Source organism: Manis pentadactyla, chromosome X, assembly GCF_030020395.1.
Source record: "Manis pentadactyla isolate mManPen7 chromosome X, mManPen7.hap1, whole genome shotgun sequence".
Classification (NCBI taxonomy): Eukaryota; Metazoa; Chordata; class Mammalia; order Pholidota; family Manidae; genus Manis; species Manis pentadactyla.
In genome coordinates this window covers 106056462-106076222 of record NC_080038.1, presented here as the reverse complement: position 1 = coordinate 106076222, position 19761 = coordinate 106056462, and the positions used below count along the sequence as shown (strand labels likewise).

The 19761-nt window shown below is 39.2% G+C and overlaps 2 protein-coding genes across 9 annotated transcripts in view; both read left to right on the top strand.

Annotated features, from left to right (window-relative positions):
- The first annotated feature begins 585 nt into the window (after window positions 1-585).
- The window catches only part of CHRDL1 (chordin like 1), a 119627-nt gene continuing 100451 nt past the window's right edge, over window positions 586-19761 (top strand). For 2 of the 8 annotated variants that reach the window (XM_036912650.2, XM_036912645.2), the window contains exons 1-2: window positions 591-1003; window positions 4499-4647. In XM_036912650.2, coding sequence (XP_036768545.2) covers window positions 852-1003; window positions 4499-4647 — 301 coding nt within the window. In that variant the 5' untranslated portion in view covers window positions 591-851. Of the gene's footprint in view, window positions 1004-4498; window positions 4648-19761 lie in introns of all 8 variants that reach the window. The other 6 variants (XM_036912651.2, XM_036912646.2, XM_057495221.1 and 3 more) reach the window with 5 other exon arrangements.
- Window positions 17413-19260, top strand: LOC130681734 (ubiquitin-fold modifier 1-like). Its single transcript, XM_057495222.1, has one exon. The coding sequence runs from the start codon at window positions 18738-18740 to the stop codon at window positions 18990-18992; it is 255 nt and encodes an 84-aa protein (XP_057351205.1). The 5' UTR covers window positions 17413-18737; the 3' UTR covers window positions 18993-19260.

Genomic DNA, 19761 nt, shown 5'->3' with positions numbered 1-19761 from the left:
GTTCTTGGCCCAACTCGGAATCATAGGGACTGCTAGACCAGTGGTGGTGGCTCTGTGGGTCACTTTAAGTTTTCTTCAAGACCCTTAACAGTAGAGACTGTCTCCATGGTGCTTGGGAACCCTCTTTGTGGGAGAAAGCAGATTTCTAAGTGGTCCCCTCTCCAGACACACACGTGTGCACGCAGAGACACACACGCATCTCCACCATGTCTTTAAGGACACCAACACTTTGTCACTTAACTAGTTGCAATGTGGATTTGGGAAACTCCTCGAAATAAGTAGCTTGCTAGGGCATAATTTGCGAGGCCAGCTCATCCTGCGATCCACGCGCACCAGCTCAGGACCCAACCAGGTGCACCCAGAGAGGCCTTGTGCCAGAGAAGAGGGGTTGCATGCTTCCAGGCAGGGAAGTCGGGGGGTAACCGGGGTCTTCAGCGAGGGCGTGAGGGGTGGGGAGCTCCTAGGTGCATCCAGCGCAGAGGGGGAGGAGGGGCCGGAGGAGATGTGCGGTCCCTTTAAGACCCCGACGCTCGCTTAGCCAGAGGAAGGGGGTGCAGTGGGGGCGCTGCGTGATGGGAAAGTCGCCGGCTGAGTCTCACACTTTCTCCGGATTTCTTAACTTTCGGGTCGGGGGAGCAGGAATAAAGCCGCCGAGCGGGGCGCGGAGGGGGCGCGGGCTCGCAGCGGCTGCGTGCTCGCAGACTTCCCGCCTGCGCCCAGCGGCCGGCCTCTGGGGCCAAGTGGGGAACGGGCGGCGGGCAGGCAGGTGGCCCCGGGCCGCCGCGCCCGCGCCTTGGCTCTGCCCCCGGGAGCCGAGCTAGCCGCTGCTCCCTCGTGGTGTGAGGGCGGTGATGTTTTTCCTCCCACCCACTTTTGAGTTCCCCCTCCCCCCTCGCGCGCACTCTAGCTCTCGCCACAACCTGCGAGCCCCAGACCTCGGAGGAGCGTCCCGACGAGCTCGGAGCGCGTGCACGCGTGGAAGACGGAGGAGGCCAGTGGCCAGGTCAGTGTGCAGTGCCCGGCGTCCACTTCCCCTAGCCATCCTTTCCAGCCTTTGCACAGGTGGGGTATCTTCTGTTGATAGGAGCCGCCCCTGTAAGTTCCCCCAGGGCGCCCTGGACTCCCCGGACCTGCAATCCCAACTCGCCGTCGGGTCCAGCTGCCGGCGTCCGGCTGGAGGTGGGGTCCAGGGCGCCCCACCAAGGCAGGTTGGGGACCTCGAATTCGAACTCACCACTTGCCACTCCCCGCCTGCCTACATATCTCCATGCTCTGACGCTTCGGGGAGGCCACTGGGGTAAGCTACCTAACGGGTTCTATAGTCTCCTTAGTGATCGCCTGTGTCCCCAGCCTTTTTTCTCTCTTGCTGAAGTGCCCTGGACCAATGGGTGATTAATTCGTGCTAAAGTTAATGAAACAGGAGGACGGGTGAGAGGCTTCTCTATCCCAGGGACATCTGCCTCACTTTCCGGCCGAAACATCGGGGTCAGAGTTTGAGACACTAGGCTCATAAAGCAAAGAAAAATTGCCAGAGTTTAGGGCCTGGAAGGCCTGTCTTCTAGTCCCTCCCGGTTCTGCCACTAACTCTGAGTGAATGGGTAATTGAATTCTCTGGCCTCCGGGGTGCCCATTTTGAAGGTGGAGCTGTTGTGGGGAATAAAATGAAATGATAGATGATAGCAAGGTGTTTTGCAAGTCAAACGCAAGACATTGTTTGTCAGTCCTGGCAGCAAGGAAGGCAGACGTTGACTCTGACAGGAGACACCCTGGGCTCCCAACTGCCTCTTTTCAGTGGCAACCCCACAGCCAGTGAACTGAGCGTTTCTTGTTGGGTGGTAGAGTGGGGAGAGGATTTCAGTTGATGGACTCGGGCCTGAGACTCCAGTGTCGTCCTACTGTTTCTCAGAAAGAGATGGCTGTCCTGGAGGTTGTCCCACAGACGGTAGTGAATGAGATTACAAGGTCAGTCAAGCCTCTTGGGAGGATTAAAGAGACACTGTGGTGCGTGAAGAACTGGCTGACAACGCTCATCATCCCTTAGCCTTACTTTGGGAGTGCCTTTTTGGTTCTGTTCTACCCAGGAGACCTCTTCTGAGAATGGATGGGCTCCGGATATTTGATGGCCCAAACTGCCTTGCAGTTACAGCCGAGTGAGGAGCCCTGGCTCCCTTTGCTTGATACAAATGAACAATGTGATTGCTTATTTCATGGAGGCACCTTAGTCAACACATTTCTTTAGGTTCTGAGTTGTTTCTTGTTCTCCTATAAAGCCAACTCTCTACCACTTCCCCACTGTTAATTGCAGGGTTTTGTTTTCTTTGTAGCTTTCTTGTTGGGGCCTGGATTCCCCCCCAAAGTGTCATTGGCTACATTTCTAAGTAACCTGTAAAAAAGCCAGTGCAAGTTCAGTGGCACAATGGCCTGTGTGAAGCAGACAGAGAGTTAATGCAGAAATAACTCCAGTTAACTGGGTCAAAGTATAATTTGAAAAATTAAGGACAGTTTGGCTCTTTGCAAATATAAGAGTCAGTATGTTTGCTGAGCAATACTTGCTTGTGTTTATTGCTGCAGTCCCACAAAATGCCTTGAACCACTGTCCTCCCCCAAAATAAAAAGTTAAAGGGATAAAGAGAAATAGAACGGTAAGGAGGCCTGAGGAGGGAACCCTTCTTGGTTTATATTTCTGCACAGAATACAAAGGCAGGACTTCAGGATCTTGTAAATCACAAGCGAATATTTATAAAGCCATTCATTTTGTGATATTCTCTATCATAGCCTGGGAGGCCACACAGATGACAGGAGGACTGAAAGAGATTAATTGCTCTCTCGTCCCCAACTTTTCTGTTTGCTCATAACATTAGTGGGGACCCAAGAAAAGCAAAAAAAAAAAAAATCTAGGAGCTGTTTTTTTGCCAGGTTGAGCTCTGAAGCAATGCTACTGTTCACCAAATTGCCCAACCATGGTGTAAGAAAAACTACCCTTTTGGTTTTTACGTGGGGAGACCCAAAAACTGTGGTCTCAAAAATACCTGCTGAGATCCATATGTGATTGTGATAAATTGGATTTCGGTGGTTAAAATATCCTTCTCATTTGGAGCCTTGGGGGATAAACTTATTAAAGTAGGGTCAGGGAGAACCTCGCTGGGGTAGGTAGCTGCGTTACACTGTTCATGGAATGATTTGCTTCCAGGGAACCTAGTAGCTCTCAGAGGACAGTGGCATTCTGAATGATTGAAGGCGGACCACAAGCTTCCAGAGGGGACTAAGACGGCAGAACCCAGGCCTTTGGAAGGCTAGCAACATGTCCTAGGAGAATTTAGTCGTAGTTTAAGGAGCAGGGAGGAGGTAGAGAAGGCAGGTGGTGCTGCCAATTCTCACCGATAGCACAAATTATTCTCTATGATCAGTTCTTTTATTTGAAATGATGGATTTCAAGTTATGCAGACAACTTCATAGCATTTAAGGTAGGAGCTGTGGATTCCACATCATGGCCCGAAGACAATTCAATTCTCTAGAATAATCATCTTGCGTTCTTTGTAACTCTTTATACCCAGTTTGTAGGTCAGGCTCTACAAAAAGATGAATGAGCTTGGATCCCATCCAAGTTTAACCCAATTTTTGAAATGTGTTGCTTCTCAAATATTTAAATAGTTTCAAATCACCCATTGGAAGGGTTTTGCAAATTCTGAAGTCCGTGGCAATGACCTGTGACTGTAACAAACTTTCTGTCTTGAAAGGTTCAGAAGGGTTAAAATTGCCACCCCTTAGACTGGAAATGCAAATCTCATATTATTAAGAATTGTAATTGCTTGGATGGTCGTTCTCACGGCAGTGCAGTATGAACACATTACCTATTTAAATCTGCCTAACTTCCCTTAAAAATGGCCCATTTGAAATTTCCATTTCACAAGGGACTTCATGTGAGAGGACTATGTCCGAACCATTCATATGTTTAATTGCACCGTTTGCTCACTACAGCTGTCTTTTCTAGCATAAGTCGTCTAACTGCAGAGCCTTATGTATCGCATATAAGACTCAGGCGAAACATTGATCAACTTGTGCCTCCTCCCTGCAGGATTAGTAATAGTAGTCTTGATGCTAAGATTAGTTAACTTTCATTTCAGAAATTGGGTCTCACGCCTATCATTTGTATCTTGTTTGGCAAACTAGCTGTTTTGCAAGCCCCAGTTTCCCTTTTCTACCAAAGCAAATCTCTTGAGAAACCAACTCTAATTCTCCTAGAAAGGAAGATTTCAACGTTTATTTTTGTTTTCCTATGACTTGCCTCTAAGAATTGAGCCTTAGCATTGGATAGGAATGCATGTTCATCTGTTTGAATTTCTCCCCACAGCACTTGCAAGGCAGGAGAGGCAATTTCTCTCTTACACGGGAAAACAATGCTTGCAATTTTTCTTCCTAGCAAGTTAGAAGCCTAAGCATCAGTGATCTCCCTCTGTTTCAGAGGATTTAAGTCTTTCTTCTGCTTTCTTCCCAACAGCTTGAGTACATCCGGCCCTGAAAGTTTTGAGTTACCTTTCGCAGTGGCCAAAATGAGGAAAAAGTGGAAAATGGGAGGCATGAAATGCATCTTTCCCTTGTTGCTGTTCTTTCTTTTCCTAGAAGGAAGCAAAACAGAGCAAGTAAAACGTAAGTGTCTTGAGTTTAAATAACAAGATACTTTCTTGTAATATCTTTGAAAAATGTGATTATAATCTGTAGGGACTGTGATTTAGCCCAAGTGTGGCCATGCCATTATTCTAAGTGAAGGAAGTGAATGTCACTGGTTTATGCATGAGTTGATGAAAGAATGAGAACTTTGAATTGGGCCAACTGAATTTGGGGCTGTTTTTCTGATTATCATATAGTTTTCATCTCATAGAACACATGCCACATTAGCCTATTTTCCTTCTCCTGTTCTAAACTATACAACTCTCATTCCATTTTACGTAACTCTAGAAATATCTGACAGATGAGCTGGATTTTTTCCCAAATTTCAGACTCTTCAGCAAAGGTTTTCAGTTTATGAGAAAGAGTAACACAGAGAAGGAAAAAAAACAAACAAAAAAAAGCAGGCCCTGCCTATTCCCTATGCCGAAAAACGAGGAAGGCAAAAACCTTTGCACGAACTGGATTCCAATGAAAAATCCTTTGAGGAAATTGGGAGTCCAGGGACCGTGAGCAAACTGGATGCAATTTATTGAAAAAGAACGTCCCCACAAAGCCAGGGAATATTTCTAGAAAGTCAGCGATCCGTGTGATGGGCTAACATATGGGAGAAAGCAGAGTGGCAGCAAGGGGGCATAATTATGTGGGAGATTTCTGAGTCCCCATTGACATTGCTGCTCCTGTTATTTAGGAGCTTTCCACCATCTTTACGAAGTATGAGCCTCTCCTCTGGGCCACTTGCAACCACCTTTGAGGTAGACATTTGCTCTAAATTTGAAGGAAAAGCCATAGCTCCAGTTCCCCTTTTCTTCTATGCCAGAAGAAGCATGAAGTGGAACTGGTCCAAGAGGGGAATTCTCTGCTCTGATGAACTTACTCATGAGGAGAAACTGTGCGGCTATTCTTGGTGGGAGCTGAAGGCAGCATATGAAGCCCATAACTTATAAACATTTCTCTCATCAGCTTACATTAAATATATCAGGCATGAGTCTTGGTGACAGGGAGAACAGTGCCAAACCTATTTTATCCTTACATGTGTTTGTTTCTGTCCTGCTACGATTTTCATAGTAAACTTAGTCTTCTTCCTGGGAGAAATGAGGCTTTTGATTAGGCTTTTAAGGGTGAGTGATCTGTGGTGATACCTAGCATGATCGAGACACACAAGGAAGTTTAGCAGGGCAGCATATCAGCAAGGAAGCTCCGATCAGCCTCTCGCCTTGTAGTCCTCAAATAACTTCCTTCTCCTTCCACTTGAATATATAGTCCATCTCAGAGCCCTCTTCTTCAGAAGTCCTCTTTGATTTAAGTGGATGTGACAGAAAAGTCCATCTACTCTCAGTCCAGCTCACAATTAGTTGGGCTTAAAATCCTTCCTCTCTTAGGAAGAAACATTCCTATGACCTGTTACTGAGGGCTCCTTGGGGGAAGCTTGCAAGTCTTAGAAGCCCGTCTCTTCTGGGGAGTCTTCCATATTTATGAAGAATTGAGGAGTGTCCATGCAACTTAAAGCTTAACTGACAAACCAAAGAAAAATACAACTTAAAAATTATTTAGAGACCCCAAACCATCATTTTCTAACATTTCTTGCTGCCTATGAATTTGTCTGAAGCCCTTTAGATATTCAGTTGTTGTCAAAATGATTGTTTAACAGATGGCCTAGGGCAGCAGCATTGGCCTAGTGTTGCAGGCATATAGCCAGATAATGAGGCTAAGGTTGTGGTCATTCCCTGAATTGAGCCACTCAGCATCATTCATTGTGGCCACACCCAAGCTATCTGGAAGACATGTGCAAAGTAATCTCCACTAAAGGGGAAATCTCAAAGCATATGCCTTATGTATGTTGCCTTGATAGACACACATACACACACACACACACACACAAAATGCATGCATAGAGACTTGTTATAGTTCTAACAGTGAGAAGTTAGAAGCAGTGGAAATGTTAACCCATTGGAGAATGGTTAGATAAATGACCCAGGTAGTATAATATCAATGCTGCCATTAAAAACAGTATGTATTAAAAATCTGATAGCCTTAGAAAATGCTGATATTAACTTACTTTTTAATTTCCTAAATTAGAAAATTAATAATATTCATACAAAATGATATGGAAGTATCTATCTGAGCTTTATAAAGAACATGTATCCCTCATCTCCCATCCTACTCCCCAAGGGGGCAGGCATTGCTAATAGGTTGCTATGTGTTCTTCCAAACTTTTTTTCTGTTACAAAAACATACGTACATGTCTATAGGGTTTTTTCTTTGGCAAAGTGGGATATTATGTGTATTTTTTTGTCACTTGCTTTTATTCAGTAATGTGTCTAGGATATCCTTCCGTGTCAGAACATTGGAATATAACAGTGCCATATTTTTTCTAATGCCTGCATAGTTTCCAATTGCATAAGTTTATTATGCCATGATTTATTTAACTGGTCCCTATTTATAGATACTAAGGTTGTTTCCAGTTTTTGCTATTACAAGTAAGGCATTAATGAACACCTTTAGGCACTTAGGCCAATACGTGTGAGAAATTATTGGGACAAAGTGTATGTTCAGTTTTAATCTTGGTAATAACTGTCGAATTGTCAAATTGACTTTCAAAAAGTTGTGTCAATTTATACTCCTACCATCTATGTAGGTGTGTCCATTTCTAATTCCTTCACCAAAACTATTATTATTATTAGTCTTTGTATCTTGGGGCCAATTTAAAAGCAGAAATCATATTTCAGTTTTGCTGTGATATTTTCCTACTACTGGAGCTTATTTTCAATTATTTTTCATCCAGTTGCATTTCTTCAGAGAGTTGCCTGTTCTTTCATTTGGGTCGCTTGTCTTACTGATTTGTAGAAGCTTATTTATTAACATTTTGTTATTTCAGATGTTATTAACCTTTTGTATTTCATATATTATTTTCCCAGTCTGCCATTTGCTTTAAACTTTAAATTGTATTTTCCCATACAGAAGTTTAAAACTTTAAAAATTTTTGTGTAATCAGATCTGTCATTTGTGGCCTCTGGATTTCTTCTTATTCCTAGGAAGGTCTTTCCCACTCCATAGTCTTATATTTTCTTCTACTGCTTCTGTAATTTGCAATTTGACCCATAGTTCTCTATTCCATCTGAAATTTATGTTTCTGTGTGATGTGTAATAGAGAACTAACTTTTTAAATCTTGGGGTAGTATGTTCATGATTGTTTGTCTTTATGTTCTGTTTATTCCAAAGTTCCAATTGTCAAGTATTACTTTTAAAACAGGGAAAAAGTTCTTTAATGTAAAAACGACATCTTATTTCCTATATTTTACTATCAAGTTCTATAGAAGGGTAGGTATGGGGGTGAAAGAAAGAAGAATTTTTTAAAACACGGGGGAAACTTTGGAAAATGTGTACATGCAAGGGATAACCTGCATGTCTCTCCTTGCTCCCTGATACCATTGTGCCCAAGGAAGCCAAGATTTTTTTATCTTTCATGGGCTGGTTCATACGTAAGTTTCTAGGTCAAAGTGAATGTTCTGTAGCCTGCTTGCTCTCCTGTGTTGGGCAGCAGGGTGGAATGAGGGGGTTGCCATTATAGTCAAAGATGTTCACTCAGTGTAGAATCTGAAGAGTTCTGGAGAAAATGCTGTATTTGCAGAAAGCTGTTTTCACAAAGGAAGGTAGAGATGAGTGCTGCCACTTGCTAGTAGCTCATTAAGCATAGTTACCTTGCTCTCATAGGAGGGAAAACAGGCTCAGGAACCCAGGAAATGCTGCTGGTGCATTACAATGGATGAAGGAGCCATGTGTGGTTTATATAAAAGTTTGTTACTGTCTAGAATCTGCAAGGTTTGAGGTCTTTAGCTGGGAAAAGGTCTTTCTGTTCAATTCTATTATGCTGTGCTGCTAAAGCTGTAGTCAAAGAGGCTAGGAAGCTCTTTTGAAGCTCAAAGGAGCATAGCATTTAGTGCCTAATATTCATGCAGATATGGGACAAATAGGCTGAAGAGTTTGTCTCTTTTGGCAGATCTAACTTAGGTAATGAACTATTGATTGACATGATATAGAAGAATTGAATTTTTAGGAATATTCAGTTATGTATTTCGAATGGATCAGCCTGTGCCAAGTCTAGCAAAGGTTCTGAGGAGAGAAATTCATGTATTACATGGAGCCCATTCCTGCTTTACAAAGTGAGTTAACTAGATCTTTCAAGGGACTAGGTTCTCACTCATTTTTCTCCTCAGGAGAAAGGCTTCCAACATTCATATTTGGCTGAAAATAGGCCTCTGACCTTCTGACGCAGGGTGAGTCACCATGAGATTGAAGAGAAGGAAGAAGATACTTAGAAAATTTGTCACATGTGAAATAACATGGCCCTATGGAGCCTACCCAGAGCCTCTCTATTGTGAAAGCCAACCAGAAATGCTTGAGTTTTCCTCCTCCAGATTCTGGCTTGGACATTTCAGGTGATGAGTGGACAGTAGAAAGCAGCAAGCAAAAGAGTAGACCGATTCCCATCTTAGAAGTTTATGCAAGTGGAAGTAAAAAAGGGGAGAACGCCTGAAAATCAAAGCTTAATGCTTTTTGAAGCACATTCCCAATTAATTTTTAGGTTGGGTGTGGAGACACTGGAGTCAAGCTTAGATCCAAACCCCAGCTCCATGATTTTCTTATGTACCTTAGGAATGTTTCTCTACTTTGCCAGCTTTAGTTTTCTTATTGGTACACTGGGGAAGATAATAACATAATGACTGTCACTGTGGTCATTTGAAGAAGAAATGAAAGTGTGTACATCCGGTGTTTTGCTGGGGCTGGCACTTAATTAGCTTTTGATAAGTGGTAGCTATTAGAGCAAGTCTCACCAGCCAAATACTATATGTCCTTAATTCTGAGATGAGAAACTTGAAACCCAATGACAAGTGATTGTTTACAAAGATAGACAGACAGTAAGGCCAAGTCAGCACCAGAACTAAAACTCAGGTCTCCAAATTCAGCGTTCAGCTTGCCTCGAGCAGTTCTCTGAGGAAGCCAGTTCATTCTCTTGAATAGAAGCCCCATCCTTTGTACATGGCAGCAGCTTAACACATTAGAGATGATCCAAGTGAATGAATAAAGAGTTTTGTAACCAGAATTCCTAAGAGAGGTAGAATCCTATTTGGGAGTTAAGAGATGGAGAGTAGGACTAAAGTTATTCAGGAACCTAAATAAACTAAGCCAAAGGAAATTTGTGAGGAAGGTTAAAAATATATGCCTTTATATCCATGCTTCTTATATTTCCCTGACTTCTCAGTAGGATTGGAATGTCCTCATTGTCTAATGGAAAGAGGACTGTGCTTTAAGTCAGGAGACCTGGTTGTTGGTCTGTTTTGTGACTTCTTGTGTGGTATTGGTTGATTCATTCATGTTCTCTGAACTTTTAAAGATTCTCTACTCAGAAACTGAGAAGAACTCTCACTTTATGCACAGCAAACTAAAAGGCTAAGGAGGTGGGACAAGGGAAACCAAGGCTCTGGCTTTAGGTACATGGAGCACATCTGGACTTTTATCACTGTCACAAGGTCGTTGCAAAGAGTATATTATTCATTTAAGATTTATAGCCTGCCTGCTTCTAAAATGATTAGATGCAGGTTATCTATGAAAAAATAGTTGCAAGATAACATTTTTAAAGATGAAACAAAAGAGAGACCATCTCAAGAGAGTAGAAAGAGTAGATGTTTTTAACACCTGGTTGAGTATATTATAGTAGTCATACTCTTAATTTAGCTATGCTTCCTGAAAAGATAAAAAGAGAAACTTTGGATTTGCAGACAAGATAAAATTAAAGTTTGTTCTGAAGAGATTATTCCCACCTCCCACCCGCTCAAACAGTATTGACTGTGGGATGTTTGAATAAAGCATATTCTGAGTGGTACAAGGACACCATGTATAACCTTGGTTTTATAGAAGAAAGAAGAATTGTGTCTGGCATTTCTTTATTGACTCTGTAAAGGAAGAGGGCAAATAATAAATTATAACTCAAAGATCTTTCTGTAAGAGCTAAGGAAATGTGGTATTTTAAAGTAGATGTTCATTGCTAAATATTCAGAAGATAATAAAAGTGTAAGGAAAACAAAAGTCACTGGTAATCTGAACATGTAAGCTTACCCAGGTTAATTGGTATATATACTTTGTCTTTTTTTCTGTGCTTAGCTATACATACATATTATTTTACAAAAAGGAAGCACTACCTTTTAACCAATTTTGTTTATTACATCAATTCACAATTGAGTGTCTAAAATCCACCTGTAGTGATTTAGCTCATGTTGTCTGAAGTGAAAGCTGGGTGTTTTAGACATCAGTTGCAGGGCATGCAAAACTGATTCTGTTGTGAAAAGTTCAAGAGCACAACTTGAATTCTTGACCAAACAGAAAGTGAACCTCCTTTAGCAGAGACTTGCCCAGCTGAGGTGCTGATAAGAAGAACAATTTGTTTTTTCAAACAAAAGCTTTGATTTCTGCCCAAAGTCCTATGCCAGATGACATGTAAGATATAATTTTAGCTAGAAAAATATTCGGATCAGGTTTCACCAGCCAAGCATCCTCTCTGTAAAAGGATCTCTCCATGGCCTTGTTAGTAAAGACTAATGAGAATACCACCAACTCCCAGTTATCCATGCTAATGGGAGATAGAAGGCCACAAGGAATTGGAATTTCATAGAAGTCTCCAGTTCTCATCTTAGCCAATGGTGCTACCTTGTTTAACTGTCAAACCTCTTTGAAATATGGACCCTTTTCTTCTCATTGAGTTTGCCCACCCTCTACTAGAAAAATGAAATAGCCACAAGGCAGGTAGTGGGAGGGCCATGCTGTGCATAGGCCACTCAATATATATTAAGTTGAATTAACTTTGAGCAAACAATACAAGAAGTAGGAATAAGACAATTAACTCCTGGGTAAAGGAAAATAAGCTGTTATTCTCAGGATGGAGAATTTGGCTTCTTCCTGGTTTTCCTTTTTCACTGGTGTTCACAGCATGGAAATAAAGTCTTAAAGCCCTGAGCAAATCTGAGTCTTCAGTGCTAGAAATCCAATTGCCAAAGAAACAGAAGATATTTTTCTGTAACTACTATATCTTGCCCTCCCTCCATTCTGCTTCAAGCTTGATAAATGATGGAAGAGAAGTACTTGTGTTTTTTATTTCTATTCACTATTATAGTAGCCTTTTGAAAAACAGTTAAAAAGGAATTTGTTTACTTGATTTGTTCACTCATATAATGAACAGCAAAAATTCATCTCTCCCTTTCCACTGACTGTATGTGTTATAATGAAATAAATATTATTGCAATCCTTATGTGATGATGTGTTTACAGCAATAGCACTTATCAAGAACAGTTCATGGGAATGTTTTCTTGCTTTTAGACTGGTGATGAAGTTATTGACCTTTTGACCTAGTCCTGAACACTAGACAGCAATGACTAGGCAAAACTTTGACGGCGTAGTGGCACATCTGTGTTGTTTACTTTTCCTCATTGTTCCTGTTAACAGGGGCCCCTAAAGTAGCAGGGATTCCCACTTCCAATTAGGAGCAGCTGACCATTTGAAAAATAGCTATGATGATGCAGGTTGAAGGTCCATCTCAAATTTTAGTTGGAATTCCTTTGGGACCAAGTTATATTTGCAGATACCATTAGTTAGTTGTAAGTCACGCATTCTCCAGCTGGTATTCTCAGTTACTGGCAAGCTATAGGTTTACTTTTCTTGCCTGTGTGTCCTAGAATTTGGTGAGGCCTCATTGCTTCAATAAAATCAGCTCAGTTGTACTTCTTGTCCAGAATGATATACTGGGACCTTAGGTGTGGTCGACTACGGTGTGTAACTCAAATTTCTCCCCTGTGTGATGCCAAAACCTTTTTGAAAGTTCAAACATACAGGCATGTGCTGAAATTGACTTTACGGTAGCTTCTGAAAATTGGTAATTGTTCAGCATACTCATGTTAAAATCAGCTGTAATTGTGCTACCCACTCAATCTTGAACAACCATGGTAAAATATGCCTTCAAAATTAGACTGTTTGCTTCTGTTAGATGCTTGAAAAAAATCAGTATTAGTAATTGCAGAAACATTGTTTAATAGCACCAGTGGTGATACTTACTGTTCAGCTCCTTGTCTGCCTCCAGTTCCTGATTTGCTCCTTCCAGGAGTTTGCGGATTTCTGTCTGGGGCATAATTGCTCAGATCCCATATTGCTGAAATGATAGAACCAGTGTATTTGATGAAAGACAATTGCTTGCATTTACGGTCAGGTTTCCATCAGAAGTTAGTGTTTGAGGAAGACAGTTTCATCCTCAAGAAGCATAGTTTGCAAGGCACTGGTGCCCTAATGTGGGGTAAATGCTGTGTGAGGATTATGAGGAAATGCTCTTAGGTGTACAGATAATGAAACAGGGCTTTCAGCTGGGGTGATCTGTCTTCCAACTAGATTTCAAACCCCTTCATATCATGGGTGCTATTTTATACTCTATGCCTTATTACTGCAGTAGATACCAAAAAATGCAAAAGTGGGAGACCTACATCTTACAGCCATGTAGCAAGCAGGAGGGGCAGAATTCTGTAATGGTTACAGTCTTTGGTTCTGAAGCCAGACTACTTAGGTTTGAATCCCTTGACCAGTCCTGTAAGTTTTTGCAAATTACCAAACCTCCCTGTGCCTGAGACTCCTCATCTGTAAAATACCATGAATAATGGGACCTGCCTTATAGGCTTGTTCCGGGAATTTTGTGAATTCATCTATGTAAAACCCTTAGAACAGAGCCTGGCTGAGAGGAAGTGTTCAACAAATGTTAGTTGTTTTTGTTGTTGTTATTACCATTCTCATCTGGTTCTGTGTTGTTGAAGACTTGGTTCCCTGGCTGCTTTTTATGTGTATCACCTACCAAAACTGGAGCAAGAAAGTTCAGAACACTCAGTCTACACACTTTGTCTGACAATACTCTTTAGAGTCTGAACTTAGGGGAAATTAAATATATTGGCTGAGATGAGTTATTTGGATTGTCTGTGGATTTCATGAATCATGGTGAGCTCAGATATATTGGAAGGATCCATTTCATAGTGTTTGTGAAATAACCTGTTGTAAAGACATTTCAGAGAAGAGATGGCAACTTGCTTACAAGTGATATATAAAGAACACCTTCCTTGTGGCAAAAGTATACACTGTTTCTTGGGAAACAGACTTTCCTACAAGTTAGAATCTTCAGCAATTTGGATGTGCATTTAAAAAATATGTAAATGCACTTGAAAGCCACATTTTGATAGCTTATTTCAGCACTTGCTTAGTCTTTCAGAGATCTTTATTTTTCATTATCCCATTTCTTATTTATCAAGTAACAAAGGGATAAATCACCCAACCGTCTAGATCACAAAACTGGTAGTTGAAAGCTCATCCAGTTTCATACTTTAAGTAGGTACATCAGATGTCAACCTCTAGGTGAGCTAATCCAAGCAAGCAAAGTAATCCAGAATCAAATGGGTAACACGCAAGGTCCCATCTTACTTTGCAATGTGGATTTAAATTGACAAAGTAACTTCTGGTTTACCTCCATTCAAGAGTTAGTGGCTGTAGACCCAAATGAACAGAACATTTATTCTAACCTACTAATGCCATTTAAATAGCCCCCTTCATGGATTTGCTTCTAAGGGTATATTCAGATTCTTTCTGAAATGTCTAGGTAAGTTGTATATGTGAAATGCAAATCACTTATGCTTGAGAATCAGGCTATAAATTTAATCTCCTCTTACCAACACGTAGAAGGTAGCAAATGGTGCCTCATTTAGGTGTTTGTTTGGGAAATTCATGATCATCTCTCATCAGTTAAAGATGCTGGGATTATTAAAATTTGTAAAGTATTTCCTACTCCATTCTAGAATATTGTGGAGCAGAAGTCTAATTTGTGACTGTACCAAGAAAATTGTATTTCTAAGACTTGGCTAAAAAACACATAGTTTTGCCTAAAAAGTAATTTTGATTTTCGGAGTTCTTTCAGTGAATAAATGGCTTTGAGCACCCACTCTTAGCCCAAAAATGTAGATTAAAATAACAATGTTAACAATAATGGTAGTATCATGAAAAGGGAAATAAAAATACTTATTAAAAACAAATATATATTCAACCTTCCTGATAAAGAAAGAAAGAAATACTGGTTCCATTTTTCTCTACCAATTTAACAGTTTTAAACAATTAAAATATCCACTTGTGGGCATTCTCACCTACTGCTAATGGGAAGGTAAATTAGGGTAGCTTTTCTGGGAGGCAGTTTTACATATAGATCAAGAATTTGAAAGCATTCAAAACATTTGACCCAGTAACTCTGTTTCTAAGAATTTGTATTAAGAAAATAACCAGTGCTGCATACAGAGGCTTATATACAAGGAATTTACTTAAATTTTTATCATGGACTTTTTTTAGAAAAAGAAAAGGAAGCAACCTACTACCCCCAAGTAGGGGATCAGTAATAAATTATGGTTTTTACTGTATTGGTTGTAGAATCATGGAGGAAATATTTAGTGGCACAAAAATGTTCATGATATTTTAATTTTCCAATATAGTTTACAAAATGTATATACTAAATGCTGTTAATTTTGTAAGGAGACCCTTTTACACACATTTTGTAGAAAAAAGACTGAAAAGAGCTTCCAGTTTCTGGTCTGACATCTAAAGAGCTTAGAAGTTTTCACTCCCATTATCACAAGAAAAAAGGTGAAGGAACTGAAATTCAGCAACTCCTTAAATCAATCAGAAAATTGAAGTCACAGGGCAAACTGCCCTGTGTTTTTTACCTGAAAACTGGAAAGACAGGCAAATATATTCACCACTGCTAGATCCTGGTAGGAGCACTTAAAGAGAAATTGGCAAACTGCTGGAAAGGATGTACGAGCTTGAGAAATAAAAACCCCTTTTCATGAATTTTACCTCCAGGAACCCCACCAGTTTCTTAGGTAGATTGGAGAAAAACTCCTTCCTGATTCAAGCAGGGTAGGGAAACTAGCCATTGTGAAATAAGCCCAAAGCTGTTTGTTCTCCTGAACTAAGACCTGCCTTCAAGGGAAATGATTTTACCAGAGCATAATTGATTTGCATTTTATCATAGCCTAACCAACCTGGGAGAAAGAAAATACCCAATTCCACTAGCCTTCCTGTCTTACCTACAGTGTGTGGGTGAGAAAAGCTAATTAGCACTTTTGAAGGTCACAGCTCAAGGTCACAGGCTTGCTAAAAGAGTGAAAGCTAATCATAGGATTATAGAATCCCCTTACAGTCTACTACCATATCAGTAGGGCCCCTGTGTAAAGACAGGAGATTGCAGCTGAAAGAACTGCAAACCCCAGGATTTAAGAAGGAATATCTTCTTAAACCTTCTGAAACCAACAGAATTTGGGGGGGATAAACAAGGGTATTAGAGCAAATTTTAGCCTCTGACACCACAGCTACAACAAATCATAAAATTAGCCTAACTTCTAGCTAGATTAGCACAAAACCTCATAGTAAAGGCCTTTTTACCTCAATCTCTTTTACCCAATACATCACGTTTGACTTTCAACTTTCAAAAAAGTATAAGGCATGTTAAAAGCCAAAAAGTACAAACCAAAGGACAAATCATCCTTCAGAACCAGTCTCAGATATGGGCAGATATTTTGAAATTATCACACCAGAAATTTAACTATGATTAATATGCTAAAGACTCTCATGGAAAAAGTGGATAATATGTGAGAATATATGGGTAATGTAAGTAGGGAGATGGAAACTCTAAAAAAGAATCAAAAGGAAATGTTAGAAATCAGAAATGCTGTAACAGGAGTGAAGAATGGGCTCATGAGTAGACTGCACATGATTGAGGAAAGAATCACTGAACTGAAAATACACCAGTAGAAACTTCCCAAAATGAAATAAAAAGGAAAAGAATGAAGAAAATGACACAGAATATCCTAGAACTGAGGGGAAATTACAAAATGTTTAACATGTATAATAGGAATACCAGAAGGAAAAGAAAGGAAGAAACAAATGTCTGAAGTAATAATGGCTGAGAATTTTCCAGAATCAATGACAGATACCAAAGCATAGATCTAAGAAGGTCAGAGAACACACAGCAGGATAAATATTAAAAAGATCTGCACCTAGGCATATCATATTCGAACTGTAAAAAATCAGAGACAAAGAGAAATCTTGAAAGAAGCCAGAATAAAAACACATTACCCGTAGAGGAACAAGGGTAAGAATTACATCTGATTTCTCTTCAGAAACCATGCAAGCAGGAAGAGAGTGAAGTGAAATACAATTGACCTTTGAACAACATGGAGGTTAGGGGTACTGACCTGTGCTGTCTGTCAGAATCTGCATATAACTCTTGACTCTCCAAAAACTTCACTGCTAATAGCCTTACTGGAAGCCTTACCAATAACATACACAGTCAATTAACATATTTTTGTATGTTATATGTATTATATACTGTATTATTACAAAAAAGTATGCTAAATAAAAGAAAATGTTTTTTCAAATTATTGCAAATCTCAAAAAAAATTTCCAGTGTATTTATTGAAAAAAAAAACCCTGCATATAAAACCCCACACAGTTCAAACCTATGTTGTTCAACAACTGTATTTAAATAGTTGAAAGAAAATCCCAAGTTAGAATTCTGTATCCAGCAAAATTATCCTTCAAAACTGAATGAGACATTGTTAAAAATTGAAGGAATTTGTCACCTGCTAAATGTTAAAAAAAGAATTCTCCAGAAAGAAGGAAAATTATATAGGTCAGAAACTTAGGTCTCCATAAAGAAAGGAAGACCATTAAAGAAGGAATAAATGAAGATAAAACAAAATCTTTTATTTTTCTTATTTTTCATTGATCCAACAATAAAGTTTGTTCAAAATAATATATTATTCATAAAATGTGTTGAGTAATTATAGTCTATGAAAAAGTGAAACGAATGATAGCAGTCTTACAAAGGGTAAGAAAGAAGAATTGGCTGTACTCTGTTATGAGGTACCTGCACTCCCTGTGAAATGGTAGTGTTATTTGAACATGGACTTGGATTAGTTGTAAGTGTATATTGCAAACTCTAAGACTACCAGTAAAAGTTTTAAAAAGTATAATTGATGTGCTAAGAAAGAAGTGGAATAATAGAAAATACTCAATTAAAGCCAGAGAAGGCAAAAAATAAAAATAAAAAATGGAACACACACAAAAGAAAAAAATAAAGGTCAATGAATATAAAAAAGTTACAAATATGGTCAATATTAACCCACCTTGTCAATAATCACTTTAAATGTGAATGGTTTGTACACACCAATTAAAAAACTCTAGAGACTATCACAGTGGATAAAGAAACAAGACCCAACTCTAAGTTGTCTACAAGAAACCCACTTTAAATATGAAGGTACATACAGATTAAAAATAAAGGGTGGAATGGAGAGAGATACAGCATGCTAACACTAACCAAAAGAAAGTGGACATAGCTGTATTAATTTAATTAATTAAGTGTATGCACTTAACAAGGGCAACAAAATATGAGGCAAAAACTGTTAGAACTGTAAAGAGAAACAAATCTATTATAGCTGGAGATTTTACACCCTTCTATTAGTAATTAACATATCTAGATGGCAGAAAATCAGTAAGGGTATAATTATACCAAATAGCACCATCAATCAACTAGATCTAATTGACATCTACAGAATATTTCATCCAGCAATAGGGGAATACACATTCTTCTCAAGTTCACATGGAACATTTACAAGCTAGATCACATTCATGGGTCATTAAAATACACCTTAACGAATTTAAAAGAATAGAAATGACACAAAATATCATCTCAGATCATGGTGGAATTAAAATAGACATCAGTAACAGATAGCTGTAAAATCCCAAAATATTTATAGAGATTAAACAATATGCCTCTAAATAGTACATGGGTCAAAGAAATAGAAATCTCATGAGAAATTTTAAAATACTTTGAATCACATGAAAATAAAAATACAATTTTTCAAAATTAATTGAATGCAGCAAAAGTTGTGCTTAGTGGGTGCCACCGGCAGTGTTGGCAGGGACTCTCCATCCAGACTGGCTTCACCATGTCCAAGGTTTCCTTTAAAATTATGCTGATGTTGGAACCACGGCTGCCATACAAAGTACTCACTGTTCCTGAAAGTACACCTTTTACAGCAGTCTTAAAGTTTTCAGCAGAATTTAAAATTCCTGCAACAACAAGTGCAATCATTACCAATGATGGACTAGGAATGAATCCTACACAGACCACTGGAAATGTTTTTCTAAAGCATGCTTCCAAACTGGGAATTATTCCTAGAGATCGTATTGGAAGTAGATAATACCAGCTATTTGGAACGTAGGATTACCTTTCAAAATAAATATTAGTATTGTTGTAAACACCAATAGTATATGAAATAGTGAAAGGTGACTCTGTCATTCTGTATTCACACTCTTCATGTGAAAAAGATTAATGCTTGTGTGTTGAAGGTACCATCTCAGAAGATCATAGTCTTTTCATTGATACCTCTCAGCACACACAAGTAGTTCATTTGGGGTCAATGGATTATCCAACTGTGTTTTATATCTGGAGGATGCTTCTGAAAATTCTTTTTGAGAACATTTGGAAAAATTTTTAAAGTTTGCTGAATCTTCCTATTCGTCTTTGACTTAAAATTCATAAAGGATTATGGATTATACATAGAAGTTTGCTTGATAGCATATGACTTGCAGACTGAAAAATAGTTGAATTCTTAATTATAGATTGTTTATGATAAAGAATATAGCACATCAATGAAAACTTAATATCTTAACTTTCTATCAGTGGGTTTTTTAAGTTTCAAATTCATGTATTCATACAAATTTTAATTTAATATCAAAGTGCCAGAAATTGAATTTTTTGATCTAACCCTTATGTCCAGAATTGTTATCTAATACCAAACAATTTTAACTATGATCTTACAAAATCCAATACTTGTAATGGTGGGAATTGAAAATAAAGTTGAAGCAATCTTTACTGAATTATGCATTCCTTTATCAGTCTCTTTTAATACAACCTTTAAAAACAGGAATACTCAAGAAACCATTGTCTTTTTTTTTATTTTGAGAGGG

Bases quoted from the DNA above. Each gene is read 5' to 3' on its own strand.
- LOC130681734 (XM_057495222.1), top strand. From the start codon at position 18,738: ATGTCCAAGGTTTCCTTTAAAATTATGCTGATGTTGGAACCACGGCTG.